The following is a 22,241-nucleotide window of genomic DNA, read 5'->3' as shown; positions in this document are numbered from 1 at the left end:
AAAGCAAAAGAAAGGAGAGGAAAGAGTATGGAGGACAGGGTAGAAAAATGCAAAGGGAAAAGAGAGGAAAGGAAAAGAGAGACGAGGAGGAAAAAGAAGAGGAAAGAGGAGACAAAGCAGAAGGGAGGAAAAATGTTAAGGGAGGAAAATAAGGAAGCGAGGAAAGGCAATGATAAGAAAGCAAGAGGAAGAGTAAAAAAAAAAAAATAGAGAAAAAGAAATATAAAAAAGTAAAAAAAAAAAGGAATGGAGGGAAGAGGAAAGGAAGAAAAGATAAAAGAAATGGGAAAAAGACAATGGAAAAGAGAAAATGACAAAAGAGGAGAAGGAAAAGAAGAGGAGAGAATAATAAAGAAAGAGAGAGAGAGAGAGAGAGAGAGAGAGAGAGAGAGAGAGAGAGAGAGAAATGGTACAAAGAATATTTTATCTCCTCCTTTTAGCTAAGTTTCCACTCTCAACTCTCCTTCCCTTAATCTCTCTATCTCTCACTACCTCCGCCTCTCTCTCTTTATCTCTACTTCCTTCCTCACATCTCTCTCTTCAGATTATATTTTTTCTCTATTACTTCTTTTTCCCCTTCCTCCTTTTTTTTCTTATTGTTGTTGTTTATTTACTTTGCTTTCTTCCTCATTTTCTCTCCTTATTTTCGTCTCTTCCTTTCCTTCGCACTCTATTTTATCTTTTATTTCCTTGCTCTTTCCTCCTCTTTGGTCTCCTCCCTCTTCCTCCTTCTTCCTTCCTTTTACCCTTCCTTCGTCTTTCGCTCCTCTCTTCCTTCTTTCCTTCCTCCCTTCTTCCCTCCTTCTCCTGTCTTTATTTCTTTAGTGCGCTGTCTTATTTTCTTTCCCTTTCTCCTTTCCTTCCTTCCTTCATTCGTATAATTAACCTTACTTCTCTCACTTCCATCCTTCTTTCCCTCCTTTTCTCCCGCTCTCCCTCCCTCTCCCTTGTCATAAATACCTTCCCAACATGACCTTTCCTTCACCCTCCCTTCCTCCCTCCCTCAACCTTTCATCTCCCTATTCTTTATACGGTAGAAGATAGACCTCCCTCTCCTACCTACCAACCTGTCAACCTACCTACCTAACCTACCTACCTGCCTACCTATTTACCTGGCCTTCCCTACCTTCGTGCATGCAAGCAAGACCTCACGACCTATTGTTTTTATATCTTGTTTTTTTCAGCTTTAAATAGAGGGGGGTAAGGTGGTTATAGAGGGGGGTTAAAGGGGGGTGAGGGGGGTTGTTCCGGCCTGTCATCAGAGAGGGGAAAAAAAGAGAAGGGAAATAAAAAAAGGCACGGGACAAGAAGCCTTATTGTCCCTTGTCTGACGGCTGACGTGTCCTGGGAGTCGGGGAAACTTTTTTTTTCTTTTCCTCTCTCTCTCTCTCGCACTTCTTTTTTTCCTCAGGTTCATTATCCCTCTTTTCTTTGACCTGCTTTGGTTGTTTTTCTCCTCTTTATCCTCCTCTTCTTCTTCTTCTTCTTCTTCTTCTTCATCTTCTTCCTCCTCCTCCTCCTCCATCGTTTTTACCTCCTTCATCATCCTGTTTATTTCTCACCGCCATCCTAAGTTACCTAATCTCTCTCTCTCTTCTCTTCTTCTCTCCTCCCCTCCTCCTTCCCTCCCCCTCCCTTCTCTTTCCTTCCCATGTAACTGTAATTTTTATTTGTACCTTTTTTTCCTCCCTCCTTCCCTCCCTCCCTCTCTTCCTTTCCTCCATTTTCATTTTTCTTCTTTTTTCTCCACTTTTCTTCCTTTCTTTTCCTTTCATCCTTTTCCTTCCTTCCTTCTCCCCTTTTCCTCCTCCTCTCCTTTTTCCCCTCCTTTCCTCCTCTTTTTTATTTCTTCTTTCTTTCTTTTTCTCTTTTTTCTATTCCTTCTCTTCTTCTCATAGGTTTTCCTCTCTCATCCTTTTCCTCTCTTCTCCTTTCCTCTATACTTCCTTCCTTCCCTTCTTCATTCATCCTTCTCTTTGTTCTCTCTCTCTATTCCCTCCTCTCTCTCTCTCTCTCTCCCTTCTTCCATCACTCCCCCTGTTCTCTTCCTCCACCCCTCCCTCTTACTGTTCTCTCCCTCCATTTCTCACTTCATCTGTTCTCTTCCACACTTTTTTCTTTTCTCTCTCTCTCTCTCTCTCTCCCTTCCTCTGACAGGTCGTCGCGGCGGGGCACAAAAGGTCAGGCGAGGGACAGGTTCACAGGTAACGAGCCCAGCCAGGTGTGACGGAGGAGGTGTGCGCGAGGGGCCAGGCGTGACGGGGAGGTGTGCGCTAGGGGCCAGGTGTAACGCGGGGCAAAGGGGCAGACAGGTGTATCGCGGCAGTCAGGTGTGGCGACGAGGTGTAACAGTATCCAGGTGTGCAGGCGTGAACAGGTGTAACGCAGGTGTAGGCAGGTGTGACGAGGTAAGAGGAAGAGCCAGTTAGTCAGTCAGCCAGTCAGTCACTTGGTCAGATAGTCAGTCACTCACTCAGCCAGACAGTCAACCAGCTAACTAATCAGCCAGTCAGCCAATTAACCAGTCACTTAGTCATCCAGTCAGTCAAGCAGCCAATCAGTCACTCACTCAGCCAGCCAGCCAATTAGTCAACCAGTCAGCCAATCGTCCAGCAAATCAGTCAGTCAGAACATTACGCAGAATACGAACAGAAGTAAACAGTTTGCATTTTATTACGAAACATCACGTGACTATATATACAAAGACGAGGGGGTGTGAGGGGAAGTGTGAGGGGGAGAGGGGGAGGTGCAGGGGTAAATACACATACATAAGAGTGCAGGGTGACGGGGTGTGGGGGTGAGGGGTGAAGGGGTGAGGGTGCAAAAAAAGTGAACGTCTTGCAAACTATCTTAGGGAACAGGTGCGCGGAGGTGACCCAGAAGCAGGTAAAGGTGTGCAAGGTGTGTGTGTGTGTGTGTGTGTGTGTGTGTGTGTGTGTGTGTTATAAATCTCTCTCTCTCTCTCTCTCTCTCTCTCTCTCTCTCTCTCTCTCTCTCTCAATTCTTCCGCTTCTCATCCTATTTTCCTTTACTTCCCTTGTCTTTCCTCCTCCTCCTCCTCCTCCTCCTCTTCCCTTTTCCGGTTTCTTATCAACTTCTCCCATTTTCTCTTTCCTTCCTCTCTTTCTTCCTCTCTTCAGTTCTCATCAATACCATCATCACCATCATCACCATCATCACCACCGCCACACCTCATTATCATCACCATCACCATCTCAACACCCATTTACATCCACGCATCCATCCGCACAAACATAATAAACTAACAGGAAATACTTAAAAGAAATAAATAACGAAATTAAATAAAAAGGAAACTAATAGAGACGCGCGTTGGACATACAAAATAAAAGGAAAAATAGACTTGATCATTAATAGAGAAAAATACAGGTTTAAAAAGGAAGAGGAGGAGGAGGAGGAGGAAGAAGATGAAGATGACAAGCAAGAGAAGGGAAGAAATCATATAACAAAAAAAAGGTTAAATGTCAAAATGAGATAATTGAGAGAAAAATTCAAATAATGTGAGGAAGAAGAGGAGGAAAAAAAGAAGGAAGATAAAGAAAAGAGAAGAGAGTGAGGAGAAAGAAGAGAGTGAAATGAGAGAGAGGAAAATCGAGGAAACGGATGAAAAAAAGGAAGCAGAAAATGAGAAGTACAAAGAAGAGGGAAAGGAAAATGAGGAGGAAAAAGAGGAAATGGAGAGAGAAGAAAAAGCAGATGTAAAAGAAAAAAATAAACACTGAAAGACGAAAGAAAACACAATCCTCAGAAATAAGAAATAATCGCGAACATGAAGAAAGAAGGAAAAAAAAAGAGGGACAAGGAAAATTATGAGAAGTGACAAAAAAGGAGAAAAATAAAACAAAAATAAATAACCAAATCATCATAGACCAAAAGAAAGTCTAATTACAAACAAAATACTATGCCGGGGCAAGAAAAAAAAAAAGAAAAAAAAAACGGGCTCGGAAACTGATCAGAGGAGAGAAAAAAAACTAGAGAACACGAGTAAAAGAAAAAAAAATAATAGAAAAAAACAAGAGAAAACAAAACATAATTATCCAAGAAACCGACACAATAAAAAAGTAAAACCAAAACCCATACGGTGGAAAAGGTAAGAAAAAGGAAGGTGTGTTGTGTGTATGTGTGTGTGTGTGTGTGTGTGTGTGTGTGTGTGTGTGTGTGTGTGTGTGTAAGGGAGGGGGTGGTATGGAGTTGATGCTGATGGAGGAGGAGGAGGAGGAGGAGAGGAAGGAGTCAGAGGAGGAAAGAAGAATAAAAATAAGAAAAAAGTATAGAGGAGGAAGACGCAGGTGAGACAGATAGATAGATAGAAAGATAGATAGATAGACAAATAGGTAGGTAAATAGATAGATAGACAGGTAGAGAATATATATAAATGCGGAAAAGGAGGAAAAAGGAAAGGAGGAGGAGGAGGAGGAAGAGATGGAAAGTGGAGGAAGAGAGAAGTGGAGTGGAGTTAGGGAGAGGAGTGGGTTGGAGTTAAGCGAGTGAGGGAGTGAGTGAGGAGGTGGAGTGAGTGAGTGGAGTGAGCTGAGTGAGTGGATTCGCGGTGTTTGAGAGGGAAAAGAAGACGAATAAAATGTGCTTGTTTACCTTCATAAGGGGAAGAAAAAACTCAGCATTCTTCTCTGCCGACATTGTACCGTGGCAGTTCTGTGGGAGAGAGAGAGAACGGGGTGAGGTTAGCATGGCGGGGAGGGGGGGAGGGGAGGGGAGGGGGAGAGAAATAGGGAGGAGGACGGGGTAGAAGGGAGTGATGAAGAGGAAGAGAGAGAAGGAAGGGATAGAAGAGAGGGCAATGGAAGGGAAGAAGGGAGGGAGGGAAAGGAAAGGAAACAGAGGGATAGAGAGGGAAGGGGCGAGAAGAGGGAAATAAGGGAAGGGGGAGGTAAGGGGAGAAGGAAGGAACAGGAGATACAGAGGAAAGGGAAAGAAGTGAGGTAAGGAGAGGGAAGTGGTAAGGAAAGGGAAGAAAGAAGGGAAGGAGAGGGAAGGGGTGATGAGAGGAAGGGAAGGAGAGGAAAGGGGAGGGAAGGGACGAAGAAAAGAGAGGAAGGGAAGGGAAGGGAAGGGACGATGAGAAGAAAGGAAGGGAAGGAAGGGAAGGGAAGGGAAGGAAGGGAAGGGGAGGGAAGGGGCGATGAGAAGAAAGGAAGGGAAGGAAGGGAAGGGAAGGGGAGGGAAGGGACGATGAGAAGAAAGGAAGGGAAGGAAGGGAAGGGAAGGGGAGGGAAGGGACGATGAGAAGAAAGGAAGGGAAAGAAAGGGAAGAGAAGGGAAGGGAAGGGAAGGGAAGGGGATGGAAGGGGCAATGAGAAGAAAGGAAGGGAAGGGAAGGGGAGGAAGGGGAATGCAATAGGTAAGGGCAGTGGTGATGGTGGTGGTGATTTTGATAAAGGTTTTGTAACGCTTTTGTTTGTGTGTTTGTTTGTGTATAAGATAGATACAGATAGATAGTTAGATAGATAGATAAATAAACAGAAAAAAAACAACAGGTGACACAAACTATACTCTCTCTCTCTCTCTCTCCATTATTCTTTCTGTCCATTTAATATTTATCGCTTAATTTTCTCCTTTCTCTCTATTTTTCTTTTTTTCGTATCCTGTATATTATCAGTTCATACATTTTTCATCGTATTTATCACTCCGTTCAAGTCTGACCCCTGATAATACTCTTTCCTTGTATTTTCCTCTTAACCTACTTTTCTTCTTTTTACTCTTCTTATTTTTCATTCTCGTCGTATTTCTCCTCCTCCTCTTTTCTTTTTTCTCTTTTCCTCTCTCTCACTACTTCTTCTTACTCCTCCTTTTCTTATTTTTCGTCGCCATCGTTTTCCTCCTCCTTCTTTTCCTCTCTTTTTCATCTTCATACCTGTGAATAATTAGTTAACTTTGGGTACGCAGGTGTGTTTGAGACTGCTTACCTTCCTTTCCCTTTCTTTCGTCTTTTTCACTTCATCATTCTTATTTTCAGAGTTAATTTTTTTTACAACAAAGGAGACAGCTCAAGGGCACACAAAAAAGGAAACAATAATAAAAAAAGCCCGCTACTCGCTGCTCCTAAAAAGAATCCAAAGAGGTGGCCGAAAGTGAGGTCATGATCATATTCGTATTTCTTCATATTTTTTTCCCTTATTTCACCTTTTCCTCTTGGTGTTATTTGCTCCACCAATATAATGCTCACTTTCTCATCCTCTTCCACCCCTTTAGTCACTTTCTTTCGCTTACTCCTCCTCCTACTTCAACTCACCTTCATCCTTCTCCATTTTCTTTTTCTTCAGTGCAAATTTTCTCTCTTTCAAAACTCACAAATTATCTCTTTCTCTTCCTCTTTCTCCTCTTTAGTGATTTTCTTTCTCCTCCTTCTCCTTCTCCTTCTTCCCTCCTTCTTTCTTCTTTTTTCCTTTTTCATCATCCCTCCTTCTTCTTCCTTCCTTCTTCCTTCTTTCTTCCTCTTTCCTCATCCCAAATATTCTCTCTTTTAAAGCACCTATTCTCTTTTTCTCTTCCACTTTCTCCTCTTTACTGTTTTATTTCGCCTCCTCTTCCTCCATCTCCTTCTTTTCCCAACTCACCTTCGTCCTCTTCCTCCTTCTTCTTCATGGCAAATCTTCTCTCTTTTAAAACTCTCAAATTCTCTCTTTCTTTACATCTTCTCTTTAGTGATTTTCTTCCTCCTTCTTCTCTGACTCACCTTCGTCCTTCTTCTTTTTCTTCTTCTTCTTCTTCTTAATCGCAAATCTTCTCTTTCAAAACTCCCAAATTCTCTCTTTTTCTCCATCTTCTTCCTCTTAAGAGATTTTCCTCCTCCTCTTTCTCCTCCGCCTTCTTCTCTCACTCACCTTCGTCCTTCTTCTTCTTCATCGCAAATCTTCTCTATTTCAAAACTCGCAAATTCTCTCTTTTTCTCTATTTTCTTCCCCTTTAGTGATTTTCTTCCTCCTCTTTCTCTCCCTCCTCCTTCTTATCGCAACTCACCTGCTTCCTCTTCCTTCTTCTTCTTCTTCTTCTTCTTCTTAATCGGAAATCTCTTTTAAAACTCGCAAATTCTCTCTTTTTCTTCATTTTCTTCCTCTTTAGTGATTTTCTTCCTCCTTCTTCTCTAACTCACCTTCCTCCTTCTCCTCTTCTTCATCGCAAATCTTCTCTCTTTCAAAACCCACAAATTTCCTTGCACTTTTTTTGAGGGTCAATACCACGGGCTCCTAATTTCCCTCACAATCGCTTCGACCTAATCTTTCCCTCCCTCTTTTTCTGTCTTTCTCACAAATTCGCAATCGATTCCCTCCCTCCTCCTCCTCCTCCTCCACCTCCTCCTGCTCTTTCTCTTTCTCTTCACTTCCTCCTCATTAGCTACCTCATTAATCACTCCATCACTGACACCACCGCCACCACTATCATTACCACCACCACCACCACCACTACTCTCACCACTGACACAACTGTACCACCACCACCACCACCACTAATATCCTTCTTTCCTTTTCTTTCTATTTCCTTCCTTCCTTTCTTCCTTTCTTCCACCCTTTAAGAGACATCAAAATCGCTTCTCTTGACTTCTAAGTTAAGAAATGATTAAAAGATGTTCGCTTCAGTTAATGAGCGATGTTATGATTTCTGTAATATTTCATAAAGCTGAAAACAAGTTGATACTGTAATGGACATGAATGAAAAGCGTTTTGGCTATTAATCATGTTCTTTTTGTTATTGTTTTGTTGCTGTGTTGTTCTGATCGTTACTTAAGCGAGAGATGAACACAGGAGCCAAATGGAACGAGAAAAAGGGGAAGAGACAAATAATTGATAGATGGATAGATAGATATTGATTGACAGATAGATACAGATAAATATATAGATAGATAGATGATTAATGACCCTTGCAAACATACACATACACGAACAATAGCCATGCAAACATACATATATACATACATGCATGCATACATACACACATACATGCTTACATAAAACAGACAGACAAACACAAACACACAAACACACACACACACACACAGCCAGGTAGTCAACAAGTCAGTCAGCCAAACACACACACACACACACACACACACACACACACACACACACACACAGAACGACAACAACACTTCGTCAACATATCACTCACTCACACACACACACACACACACACACACACACATACACACACACACACACATACTCACACACATACACACACACACACACACACACAAGCAAGAGAAAAAAAAGAAAGAAAAAGATGACAAAACACACACACACACACACACACACACTCCACATTCTATAAAGACTAAGTGTGACTGGAGGAAAGGAAAAAAACAAGAAAAAAAACAAAGAAAAAAAAAACAAGGAAGGTAACGTCAAGGAAGATAATAAACTGTATGATACGATATTTTTTTTACAAACTTACAGAAGAGAGCGAGAGCGAGAGCGAGAGCAGAAGAAAAAAAGGGAGAGAAGATAAAAAAAAGGAAGAGAGAACGAGAGAAGAGATGGAAGGAAAGGGATAACGGATGAGGAAATGAGGAAGAGAAGGGAAAGAGAAGAAGAAAAAATGAGAGAAAATGAGACTGGCAGAGAGAGAGAGAGAGAGAGAGAGAGAGAGAGAGAGAGAGAGAGAGAGAGAGAGAGAGAGAGAGAGAGAGAGAGAGAGAGAGAGAGAGAGAGAGAGAGAGAGAGAGAGAGAGAGAGAGAGAGAGAGAGAGAGAGAATAAAGGGGTAACTGAGTGCTTTTAAGAGAATGTATATATCTAGAGAGAATGAGAGAGAGGAGGAGAGAAAGAGAAAGATAAGAGAAATAGAAACAGGAGAGAAAAAGAGGAATAGCGAGGATGTGATGAAGCGGGTAAAGAGGAAACAACAAAAGATAAGAGGAGGGAGAGAGAGGAAGCGAGAAACGAGAGGAAGAGGGGGAATGGAGAATAAATTAGGAATACGATAAAAGATAAGGAGGAGGAGGAGGAGGAGGAGGAGAAGAGAGGAAGTGGAATAAGAGGAAATAAGAAAAAAATGAATAAATAAATAAAAGAGGACGGAGAGAGAGATGGGGGAGGGGGGGGAAGAGGTGGAATAAGAGAAATGTTAAAAAAATAATATGAATATGAAATGAGAGAAGGAATCGAAGAGGAGGAAAAAGAAGAGGAGGGGGAAGAGGAGATGGAATAAGTGGAAAATGAAGATGAAATGAGGAAAGAAATAAAAGAAGAGAAGGAGGAAGAGAAAGAAGAGGAGAAGTAAAAGAAAAATTAAGATGAAATAAGGAGATAAATAAAAGAAGAGAAGGAGGAAGAGAAAGAAGAGGAGAGGTAAAAGAAAAATTAAGATGAGATAAGGAAATAAATAAAAGAAGAGAAGGAGGAAGAGAGAGAAGAGGAGAAGTAAAAGATCAATTAAGATGAAATAAGGAAATAAATAAAAGAAGAGAAGGAGGAAGAGAAAGAAGAGGAGGAGTAAAAGATCAATTAAGATGAAATAAGGAAATAAATAAAAAAAGAGAAGGAGGAAGAAAAGGAAGAGGAGGAGTAAAGGAAAAAAATAAGATGAAATAAGGGAAGAAATAAAAGAAGAGAAGGAGGAAGAGAAGGAAGAGGAGGAGTAAAAAAAAGATATAATGAGGAAAAAAATAAGAGGAGGAGGAAGAAGAAGAGGAAGAGGAAGAATAGATGAGAGAAAAGGAAAGAGAAAAAAAAACCCAGGACGATTCAAAGGCGATGAATAGAATGAATAACAAAGAGGAAGAAAGAAAAAAAGGGAAAGAAAATGAAGGACGTAAAAACAAAGGAATAACCTGAACCGCAAACAACAACAATAATAATGATGCCAAAAACAATTATCATTACCATCATCATCATCATCATCATCACGGCGGTCACTATCATCACTTTCCCTCTTTTTACTCTTCCTCCTCTTCCTCTTTCTTCTCTTCTTTTTCCTCCTTCTCCTCTTCCTCTTTCTTCTCTTATTTTTCCTTCTTCTCCTCTTCCTCTTTCTTCTCTTCTTTTTCCTCCTTCTCCTCTTCCTCTTTCTTCTCTTTTTTATTCATCTTCTCCTCTTCCTTTCATTCCATTCGCCATTAACACAATACATCCATTGATTGACTAACAGAATCACCACCATCATCACCACCATCATCAATCATCACCATCATCTCCATTACACCACCACCACATCACAAACAAGGCCTGTATGGTGGGTAGTGGTGGGTGGTGGTGGTGGTGGTGGTGTTTTCCTGTTTTCAATAACCATCTTTTTGGGTCTTGAATCTCTTTAATGGCCCAAAGAAAAAAAAAATGGGCGAAGAGAAAAATACATCCGACGCCATTGATGTGTGAAAGAGATTTGGAGGAGGAGGAGGAAGAGGAAGAAGAGGAAGAAGGAGGAGGAACAGAGGAGGTATGGAGGCAGGAGAATGCTAGCCCGCCAAACACCACAATCTTCACATAGAGTCGAGAATCATGAGTTGAGAGAATAGAGTTTTGGTCTTTGTGGATGCTGAAGGGACGGTGGTGGTGGTGGTAGTGGTGGTGAAGGTCCGTCTTTGCTTCCCTCTCTCTCTCTCTTCTCTTCTCTCTTCCATTTATCACAGAGCCCAAGGATGTTGTCAAGCGAGATATTGTTAATTCTCTCCCGTTTTTCTCTTCCTCCTCCTCCTCCTCTTCTTTTTTTTTCTCCCCAGCCGTGTTATTGTTTTCACCTTTTTTTATTATCATCACAGGAGAAGATAGAGCGAGAGAGAGAGAGAAAGAGAGAGAGAGAGGGGGGGAGGGAGAGGGTGTGGGAGGGAGAGAGTGAGTGGGAGGAAAGAAGGAAGATAAGGAGGTAGGAGGAAAGAATGGAGGGAGGAAGAAGCGGAGAGAAACAGCGAAGGAAAGAGAGAAGAGAGGAAGAAATGGAGAGAGAGGTGGGAAAGGGAGGGAAGGAGTGAGGAAGAAACGGAGAGAGAGAGAGAGAGAAGGAAGGAGGGAGGGAAGAAAAAAGGAAAGATGAGTATATGAATAACAGAAAGAAAGAAGATTAGAGGAAGGAAGGAAGGAATGTAGGAAGCAAAGGGAGGAAAGAAAAATAAACAGGAGAGAGAGAGAGAGAGAGAGAGAGAGAGAGAGAGAGAGAGAGAGAGAGAGAGAGAGAGAGAGAGAGAGAGAGAGAGAGAGAGAGAGAGAGAGAGAGAGAGAGAGAGAATTATGATACGAAAGAAGAAGCGGAAGGAGGGAGAGAAGCAGGAGAAAGAGGAAGAGGACGAAGGAAGAGGAGGAGGAGGTAAAGAAGAAAAGCGATAAAGAAAAAGCACAAAGAAAAAACACACACACAAACAAACAGACAAACAGAGGCATCGTCATCTTTCCTCATTCCACTTAAAACTCCTCCTCCTCCTCCTCCTCCTCCTCCACCCCGTCCCCTCTCTTCATCTCTTTCTCTCTCTCTCAGCTCTCGCGTTCTTTACATCTTGAAGAGAAATCCTTTGACAAACAGACAATCACATGAAACGCCGAGGAGGAAGAAGCTTTAATTATGGCCGCGCCGGTGTTTGAAAAGACCCGCGGAAAGGATAACACAAACGGGGGGAAAGGGGGGGGGGGGGGGAAGCGAGAAGAAAGCAGTAAACACATAGAATGGTTCCGTGGGTGGAGGAGGAGGAAGAGGAGGAGGTGGAGGAGGAGGAGGAGGAAGAAGAGTGTGTTTGTGATGGAATGGAGAGATTATGTTTAGCTTTACCTGGTGTGTGTGTGTGTGTGTGTGTGTGTGTGTGTATGTGTGTGTGTGTGTTTTAGGGAGGATTGGGTGTAAATATGATGGGTACGGAAAGAAGGAGGAGGAGGAGGAGGATGACGAGGAGAAGAGGAAAGAAGAGGAAGGAGGAGAATGAATGGGTTATATTAGTGTGTGTGTTTGTGTGTGTGTGTGTGTGTGTGTGTGTGTGTGTGTGTGTGTGTGTGTACATATCCAGGTGCGCATCGACACGTGTCCTTAATTAACAAACAAACACACAACACATAACTCACCTGTAAGCCGACTGATGTAGGGGGGAGGATGCCGGGGTGGGTGGGGGAGGTGTGGTGGGGGGAGGGGCCTCTGGAACCCCCAATGCCTCCCCCAGTGCCCGTACCCATGCCTCCCAGGGGCGCGCCACCCATGGGCATCGGACCCCCCATGCCCGCGGCCCCGAGCCCAAGCGGTCCGTCGCGGGCGTTTGAGGTGCAGCCGGCAATGGTGGAGGCGGGCATGGCGGGGGTGGTGGAGGCGGTGGTCAGGGGCATGGAGTGGGTGGAGGGGATAACGCCCACCACGTCCCGAACGCCGCCCACGCTGCGCCCACAAAGAAGAAGCATTAGTGTCATATAAAAGTAATATTGGTAAATTGGTATTCAAGAGAGGATTGGCAACAGTGTCAGACGTGATATCAAAGGGAACAGTGGTAGTAACGTCTTTAGCAACACCAATAGTGATGTGATGAAGAGTCTGGGAACATCATTAGTGAACCTTGGTAAACTACCATTATTAACATCAATAGTAGTGTCGTTCACGTTAAGGTCGATGTTAAGCCCCGCCCACTTTTCCTACTGAGTGTACATCATTGGTCGGTCTACAAACAAGCAATGACTCCTCTCCGACTAAGCCAGAACATGTTACGTTAAGTTAGGTTAGGTTAGAGAGAAGGCTGCTGGGGCCTAAATCATTTTATCCTCAAACCAAATGTGAAATGACCATAAAAAACATCACTAAACTACAATAATATGAAGTATGGGATTGAATTTGATATTACTAAATGGACATATCTCTGAATAGTGTATTGATTAACAGGTAATATATATGGTTAATTAGTTAGTCCTTCAGTTAATAAATTATCACCTGGTAAGAAAAATAATAATAATAATTAGTAACAAATCATGACGTGAACATTAGTAGCATCAACAAATTAATTAACTTAAGTAACATGTGGAGTTAACAGGAAGTGAGACTGACATTTTCTCTTCTCCTCCTCCTCTTCCTCTTCCTCCTCCTTCTACTACTCCTCCTCTCCTTCTTCCTTCTTGTAAACTGCCCCACAAGACAACAACAGAAGTCCTCCTCCTCCTCCTCTTCCGCCTCCTTCTTCTCCTACTCTTCTCCTTCTTCCCCCTTTTAAGCTGCCCCACAAGACAACAACAGAAGTCCTCCTCCTCCTTCTCTTTCTCCTCCACCTCCTCCTCTTCCTCCACCAACTTGGCTCTTGCTCACTCACTCGAAAAGTTGAAAGTAAGAAAACGGCTCCTTAAAACTGCATCCTATCTAATGTCGGCAAAAAACCAGCTGGAGTTATGTATCTCAAGTTGGAACCTGAAATATGTACCTCCCAGGAGTCTCTCTCTCTCTCTCCGTCACTCACTCTCCCTCCCTTCCTTTCTCTCTCCAACTTCCCCTTCTCCCACTCCTCCAGCTCCGGCTCCTCCTCCCCCTCCTCCTCCCGGTGAGTTACATTTATGCAAACTCGGAAAACACACAAGCAGGCATACGTCTTCTGTTCTGTCTCCCGTTCTTTTTTTTCTTTTTTTTCTTTACCCAACTAACTCTTGCCCTCAGCTCTTAAAAGTAAACAAGTAAATAAGTAGATGGATGATGGTTGGGTGGATGGATAGATGCTTGAACCCTTACTTAAGTCATCCGCGTATTTCACTTTATCGCCTCCACTAAATACTTATATTCACTTATGACTACTTCAACTACACAGCTCTAAGGTTAATAATATAGTCCACTTTATTGTTTTTCGTATTCGCCTCACTTTTCACTTATCCTAAATTTTTTGAGCTCACTTAAATTCATCTACTTTTAGCTCACTACAAAAACTTTAGGTCTCGCTTCATAGACAATACTGAAACTTACTTAAATACACACAGTTCCTTAATCACCTCCATTACTACTACTACTACTACTACTACTACTACTACTACTACTACTACTACAACTACTACTACAACTACTACTACTACTACTACAACTACTACTACTACTACTACTACTACTACTACTACTACTACTACTACTACTACTACTACTACTACTACAACTACTACTACTACTACTACTACTACTTTACTACTTTTTATATGATGTGGCCTCCATCCGTTAGAGTTGCGTTGTGAGAGGTCTGTTTTCTCATAATCTCTCACAAAGCAATTCATTGGCCCCATCCTCGCCAATGACTGTGGCCGACAACCAGCTTTATTTAGTCAGTATTAAACACGTCATTATACATACAGTTCTTATGGTAACACAACTACTATTACTACTGCTGTTTTTCCCTTATCCACGCCCATACACACACACACACTTGAGATGAAAAGAGAGAAATTAATGGGTTAAGAAGAAAAGGTAAGGTTATAAGGATCTCTAACAACTCGCATCTACTAAATACAGACTGATTCCTCATTCTAAACACAATACACACACTTAAGATGGAAAGAGACAAAGTAATGGTTTAAAATGGAAAGGTACAGTTATAAGCATTGCCAGTACTTATCAACCTACCAATTTCTCTCTATATAAACTATCTTTCTCAACACAATATGCTTTTCTTTCAACATCCACGCTCACACAAACACTTGAGAAAAATAAACAAAGAAATGGCTTAAGATGAAAAGATACAGTCGTAAGCATCTCAGTACTCATCATCGTTACCTGTCATCTTAAAACTACCTACAAATACCTCTTTTTAACTGTCTTTCTCAACACGCTCACACAAACACTAATGAAAAGGAAACAAAGAAATGGCTTAAGATGAAAAGATACAGTTATAAGCATCTTCAGTACTCATCAAAACGTTATACTTGTCATCTTAAAACTACTTACAAATACCTCTTTATAACTATTTTTCTCAACACGCTCACACAAACACTAATGAAAAGGAAACAAAGAAATGATTTAAGATGAAAAGATACAGTTATAAGCATCTCCAGTACTCATCAAAACGTTATACTTGTCATCTTAAAACTACTTACAAATACCTCTCAACACGTTCACACAAACACTAAATAAAAGGAAATAAAGTAATGGTCTAAGATGAAAAGATACAGTTATAAGCATCTCCAGTACTCATCAACATTACATATCCTCCTAAAACTTCTCATATTCCTCTATTGTTATAACTGTCTTTGTCTCTCTCTAGAAAGTCACTCGTATTCTCATTCCTCCTCCTCCTCACTTACACATATATAAGAGGCTCACAAACACGTGTATAAAGGAGACTTACTTACCTAAGACTTTACTTTTTCCTGCACTTATTACTTTCCACACTTCTCACACACACGCGTCTCGGTTCTTGATTAATTTCTCTGATAAATATAAGCATTAAGCGTTCATTTCCACCTCTCGTCTAAGCCTCTTTTCTACTCTTTTTTTTTTTTTTTTTGGTATTGTTTTGTTGCTTACGGCCAAGTACATCTATACAACAATAATAACAACAGCAATAACTACTATATACTTTTTCTACTACAACAACTACTACAATAACAACTACCACTACTATTACAACCTCCAACACCACTATTAACGCCAATATCACTCCCTCTACTACCACTACCACTACAACTACCACCACCACCACCACTACCCTCCCTCCTCCCCTCCACCATCAAAACAATTCAGAGGGACCCAAAATGACGTACTTAGAGAGAAAGAAGGAGAGAAGGAGAGAGGGAGGTAAAAAAAATAGGGAGCGAAGACTGGGCCGTAAAATAAAGAGGCTAAACAAAGGGAAACTGAAAGCCCTTGAATAAATAACAGGAGACAAAAGGACGATACAGAGAGACGATGCGGCGGTCTTCCTTCCACCTGGGACGACTGAGGGGGGGGGGAAGACAGGTGGTGAAGGAAGGAAGAAAGGAAGGTGGGTGGATGAAAGAGAAAGAAGGGTTGTTGCAAAATAGAAGAGAGGGAAAATGAAGTTATTGAAGTAGAGTTACGAGAGGAGAGGAATGGAAAAGGAAAGTGGAGGGAGGAATGGAAAACAGGGGGATGGAGGGAGCGGAAAAGAAGGGGTATTGCAAGTAGAAGAAAGAGGGAAATGATGGGATCCGAGAAAAGGTAGAGAGAAGAGGAAGGGAGTGAAGGGAAGCCAGGTGGAGAAAAAGAAAAGGGTGAGAGGAAGACGAATGTATGTATAGGAAGGAAAGAGAATAAAAGGAGGTGAAAGAAAAGGCAGGAAGGAAAGGAAGGGATAGACGGAGAGCATGTGGAAAAGTGAGGAAGGTAAATATGGGGGAAGGGAAAAGGAAGAGGGAAAGGGAAAAGGAAGTGAAATGAGGAAGCAGTATAAGAAAAATAAATACCAAAAGAAAAAAAAAAACAAGGCTTATCTCAGGTAAATCCAAACTTCCTAACTAATCAAGGTAAACTAATCAAAATAAACTAATCAAAGTAAACTAACCAATGCAAACTAATCAAGGCAAGCTAGTCAAGGTATTCGTGGTAATATAATCAAGGTAAACTTAGCAAAATAAACTAATCAAAATCAAAGTAAACTAACCAAGGCAAGCTAGTCAAGGCAAACTATTCAAGGTATTCGTGGTAATATAATCAAGGTAAACTAAGAAAGGTACATTAATCAAGGTAAACTAATCAAAATAAACTAGTACAAAATCAAAGTAAACTAACAATGCAAACTAATCAAGGAAAACTATTCAAGGTAGTCGTGGTAATATAATCAAGGTAAACTAAGAAAAGTACATTAATCAAGGTAAACTAATCAAAATAAACTAATCAAAATCAAAGTAAACTAACAATGCAAACTAATCAAGGAAAACTATTCAAGGTAGTCGTGGTAATATAATCAAGGTAAACTAAGAAAGGTACATTAATCAAGGTAAACTAATCAAAATAAACTAATCAAAATCAAAGTAAACTAACAATGCAAACTAATGAAGGAAAACTATTCAAGGTAGTCGTGGTAATATAATCAAGGTAAACTAAGCAAAATAAACTAATCGAAATCGAAGTAAACTGACCAATGCAAACTAATCAAGGCAAGCTAGTCAAGGTAGTCGTGGTAATATAATCAAGGTAAACTAAGCAAAACAAACTAATCGAAATCGAAGTAAACTGACCAATGCAAACTAATCAAGGCAAGCTAGTCAAGGTAGTCGTGGTAATATAATCAAGGTAAACTAAGAAAGGTACATTAATCAAGGTAAACTAACAATGCAAACTAATCAAGGCAAGCTAGTCAAGGTAGTCGTGGTAATATAATCAAGGTAAACTATCAACGTAAACCAAACAAGGTGAAGTAATCAAGGTGTCTCAACCCGGCGCTGTCGTACCTGTTGCTGTTCATGTTGGGCATCGTGTCCTTGGTGATGCCTGGACTAGAGTTGTGGTTTGGGTGGATGCTGGCGGTGATCATGGGCGGCGAGGGGCGCGTGGGCGTAGGCGTGGGCGTGGGCGTGCCCATGAGCCCCCGCCCGCTGAGGGAGGGAAACCCCGCCACGACTGAGGGCGGGAGGTTGGGCAGCAGCGGGATCTGGAACATGGCTGCGGGAGAGAGAAAATGGGGTATGGTTAGTCAAAGGAAAGGGAAGAGTGGCTGCTATAAAATAAAAAATGGGTGAGAGAGAAAACGTGAGGTTGTTAGTTAAGAGAAAACGAGAAAAGAAGTGTTATTATAAAAGATAAAATTATAAAAAGAGAGAAAATGGGGTATGGTTAGTTAAAGGAAAGGGAAGAGTGGCTGCTATAAAATAAAAAATGGGTGAGAGAGAAAACGCGAGGTTGTTAGTTAAGAGAAAACGAGAAAAGAAGTGTTATTATAAAAGATAAAATTATAAAAAGAGAGAAATGTTAGTTAAAGGAAAGGGAAGAGTGGCTGCTATAAAATAAAAAATGGGTGAGAGAGAAAACGCGAGGTTGTTAGTTAAGAGAAAACGAGAAAAGAAGTGTTATTATAAAAGATAAAATTATAAAAAGAGAGAAAATGGGGTATGGTTAGTTAAAGGAAAGGGAAGAGTGGCTGCTATAAAATAAAAAATGGGTGAGAGGGAAAACGCGAGGTTGTTAGTTAAGAGAAAACGAGAAAAGAAGTGTTATTATAAGACAGAAAATGGGTTATGGGTATTCGAAAGAGAAGAATGGTTTGCCTAGACGCCCTAGAGAGACAGACGAGCCATTATTTCTTTTTTTTGTATAAACGTAAAAGATGACTCTCCAAAGACGGAAGGAGAGGAGGAAGATAAAAGGAAAGCAAGTAGGAAAAAAAGAAAAATACTAAAGGAAGATAAATGAACAGGAGACAGCAGTGAAGCAGAAGAAGAATGAGAGAAAAGAGGAAAGAGGTAAAACGTGACTCTATGTAGACTGAAGGAAAGGGAAGGAGGAAGATTAAAAAAATGAAATAATACGAAAGGAAGATAAATAAATAGAAGGGAGCAGTGAAGCAGAAGAAGAATGAGAGAAGAGAAAGAGGAAAGGGGTAAAACGTGACTCTATGTAGATTGAAGGAAAGGGAAGGAGGAAGATTGAAAAAATGAAATAATACGAAAGGAAGATAAATAAATAGAGGAAAGCAGTGAAGCAGATAAAGAAAGAGAGAAGAGAAAGAGGGAAGAGGTAAAATATGACTTTGTAGATTGAAAGAAAGGATGAAGATTATAACGAGTCTCGGGGTCACTTAAACGCCCGGGGGGACAGGTAATACAGGTAACACCGGTGACCCTCAGGTAGAAAAGAAGTCAAACACGTGGAAAAGTAATTAAGGTCACTCCCGACGCAATGCTCAGGTGAGAGGAAATAAAAAGCTAATAAAAAACACTATATATATAACCTGTTGTAAGCTTTAATAATCCAGCTTTATGTGGGACTGAAAAAAGGAGATCAGAGTAGTTCGAAAAAAAAAAAAGAGATTATTAAAAAGAAGTGGACGGATTAAATAACAGATAAAATGTGGAGAAAAAGGAGCTTATGTCACGGTGTAGTATTTAATAAGTAGGGAAAAGAATGTGGAATACGGATGAGAAAATAAATAATGAGAATAATGAAATAAGGATAAAGATATAAAAAAGAAAAGAAAAGAATGTGGAATACGGATGAGAAATTAAATAATGAGAATAATGAAATAAGGATAAAGATATATATAAAACAAGTTAATACAGCAGATAAATTATATTGATTGGTTCAGTATGGAGAAAATAGACTAAGTATGAAATATAATTATTCAAGTATGCAACAAAAATGGCTCAGTATGAAAAGTATGGGCTGAGGGAGAAGGCTAAGTATGATGGCAAGAATTTGGCTCAGTTTGAAAAAAAAAAAAAAATGGCAAGGAATGAAAAAATAAGTAAATATGAAGAAAAAAAAATGTGAGTGAGTTTTTCGAAAAAGTTTGAAAAAAAAAACTCGCATGATATGGAGAAGCAGAGATCAGACTAATATCTCAGGTATGAACGATTGCTTAATTAAACCATACTAATAAAAGCACAGGTAATATTAAGTGATACACGAACACCAGGTAAAGGAAGGTGAGGGAGACGTGGGTTGGGGAAGGGAAGGGAGGGAGGGGAGAGAGGTGGGAGGAGATGCGTGATGGGGAAAGAGGGGAAAGGGGGGAAGGTGAAGGAGAGGGGAAGGTGAGAGAGAGGGGAAAGGTGAGGAAGGGTGGAGAGGTAGGGAAGAGGGAGGGGGAGAACACGAGAGTCTGGGAAGCAAGTTATGACTCTCGAGTTGGCAAAAGTGAACAGTAAGAAAAGGTTAAATTTATGAGAAACGTATTAATTATATTATTATCCAGACGTAAGAGGAAGAGTGGGAAGGAAGAGAAAAGAGAGAGAGAGGGTTAGAGAAGAGGAGAGAGGAGGGACAGAGAATAAGGAAGAGGGAGGAAGAAACAGCAGAGGGAGAAGGAGAAGGAGGGAAGGAAGAGGCATATCTTCAAGAGGGGAGGAGAAGGAGGAGGAGGAACGGGAGAAGTATGGTGAAGGAGGAGGTGGAGGAGGAGGAGGAGGAGGAGGAATAAGATAGGTAGGTAGGTAGGTGTGACTAAGGAGAGGGAGGTAATGGAGGGAGAGAAAACTAATGGAGGAGAAGTTTGTAATGGAAGGGAGAGGGAGAAAGAGTTAAAAGGAAGGAGGGAGAGAAGAAGGGAGAGGTAAGGGGGAGGCTGTGATGGAAGGGAGGAAGGTGTGACGGAGGGGGAAAGGGAGGTTAAGGTGTTACAAGAGGAAGAAGGAAGGAAGAATGAAGATGAAAGAAAGGGAGAGGAAAGAAAAGGGAGGATAGGGAGAGTAAAAAGATTGTCTGAGAGAGAGAGAGAGAGAGAGAGAGAGAGAGAGAGAGAGAGAGAGAGAGAGAGAGAGAGAGAGAGAGAGAGAGAGAGAGAGAGAGAGAGAGAGAGAGAGAGAGAGAGAGAGAGAGAGAGAGAGAGAGAGAGTGAGAGAGAGAGAGAGAGAGAGAGAGAGAGAGAGATAGAGAGAGAGAGAGAGAGAGAGAGAGAGAGAGAGAGAGAGAGAGAGAGAGAGAGAGAGAGAGAGAGAGAGAGAGAGAGAGAGAGAGAGAGAGAGAGAGAGAGAGAGAGAGAGAGAGAGAGAGAGAGAGAGAGGCACACATACATACATACATACATATAAACCAGCTCAGACATACACAGTTTCAATCCCTACAACGAATTCACATTTATACAAACGTACAAACGCACAAACATTTATACTTTCCGACTTTTATGAATACACGAGAGGAAGAAATTACACACACACACACACACACACACACACACACACACACACACACACACACACACACACGTTAAGTCCACATAATGTTTGCTGGCTTCAAGAAAACGTACACAGAGGAAAACATACACACATAACTTTCCTCCTTCGCACACACACACACACACACACACACACACACACACACACACACACACGCACATTCTCTCTCTTTTCTTCCTTATTCTTTCCTTCCTTCCCTATTAATCTCTTCTTAACCTCCTCCTTCTTTATTTTTTCCTCCTTCCTGTCCTTCCTCCTTTTCTTTTTTCTTTCTGTAACTCTTCCTACATCTTCTTTTCCTCTTTTACTTCCTTTCAATCCTTCATTCTGTCCTTTACTAACATTCTCTTCATCCTCCTCCTTTCATCCTTCTTGTTCACTAATCTCCTTTATTCTCTTTCTTTCCTTTCCTTAATTTTTACATAATTTTCTACTTAGTTTCCTTTCTTCTCTCCTTCCTACATTCCTCTTTTCTCTCTCCTTCCCTCTCTCTTTTTTCCATCATTCCTTCATTACCTCTCGTTTTCCTCTCCTTTCCTCCTCCTCCTTCTTTCCATCTTTGGTCTCCTTGGCTCACATTCTTCCCGCCCCTTTCTCTTCTTCCTTCCTTCTTTCCTCTCCTTAACTCACCTTCTTTGCTCTCCTTCCTTCTTTGCTCTCCTCCCTCCTTCCTTCCCTCTCCTCCTCCTTAATCCTCTCAACTCCCTTTTCTTCCTTCCTTCCTTCTTTCCTCTCCTTAACTCACCTTCTTCCCCTCCCCTCCCTCCTTCTTCTTCCTGTCTGCCTTCCTTCTTTGCTCTCCTTCCTCCTTCCTTCCACCCCCCCCCTCCCCCCCACAAAGCCATCCGGACAAAGGAAATGAGGAAATAAAACGCGGGCTTTACGAGCGTCATAGATTTGGCCGCCGCTGAAAGAGAGCACACATAAGAAAGGCCGAGTCCGGGCGAGTCAACTTTATCCATTAATCTGAAATTTTGCTTTTGAACACAGATTTTTTTTTGCCTTGGCTCTCTCTCTCTCGCTCGCTCTCTCTTGCTCTCTCTCTTGCGATCTATTTCTCTCTCTCTCTCTCTCTTGCGATCTATTTCTCTCTCTCTCTCTCTCTTGCGATCTATTTCTCTCTCTCTCTCTTGCGATCTATTTCTCTCTCTTGCGATCTATTTCTCTCTCTCTCTCTCTCTCTCTCTCTCTAATGAAGTATGATTTCCCCCGTTTTTTTTCCTTTTTATTCTTCACGTTCTTGTTCTTGTTTTTTTTATTTCTATTCTCGCTCCTGTCCTTATGTTTCCGTTTTGAAGTTGCTCTCATTCCGTCATTCATCTTATTCTTGTTTACGACACTCTCTCTCTCTCTCTCTCTCTCTCTCTCTCTCTCTCTCTTCCTTCTGCTCCTCCTCCTCCAACTCCTTTTCCTCCTCCTCCTCTTTTTCCTTCTCCTCCTCCTCCTCCTCCTCCTCTTCCTCCTCCATGAAAGTGGAGTTCAGTGTTTATGTGAGTTT

At 41.4% G+C, this 22,241-nt stretch overlaps 1 protein-coding gene across 14 annotated transcripts in view; it reads right to left on the bottom strand.

Moving 5' to 3' along the window:
• The window catches only part of LOC127005851 (NGFI-A-binding protein homolog), a 193,014-nt gene that overhangs the window by 58,135 nt on the left and 112,638 nt on the right, over window positions 1–22,241 (bottom strand). For 12 of the 14 annotated variants that reach the window (XM_050875129.1, XM_050875131.1, XM_050875133.1 and 9 more), the window contains exons 5-7: window positions 17,306–17,516; window positions 12,017–12,320; window positions 4,612–4,671 (exon numbers count right to left, since the gene is read on the bottom strand). In XM_050875129.1, coding sequence (XP_050731086.1) covers window positions 4,612–4,671; window positions 12,017–12,320; window positions 17,306–17,516 — 575 coding nt within the window. The remainder of the gene's footprint in view (window positions 1–4,611; window positions 4,672–12,016; window positions 12,321–17,305; window positions 17,517–22,241) is intronic. The other 2 variants (XM_050875140.1, XM_050875143.1) reach the window with 1 other exon arrangement.

This window comes from Eriocheir sinensis, chromosome 31, assembly GCF_024679095.1.
Source record: "Eriocheir sinensis breed Jianghai 21 chromosome 31, ASM2467909v1, whole genome shotgun sequence".
NCBI lineage: Eukaryota > Metazoa > Arthropoda > Malacostraca > Decapoda > Varunidae > Eriocheir > Eriocheir sinensis.
Note: the sequence above shows the minus strand (reverse complement) of the source record. Positions and strands in the feature narration are given on the sequence as shown.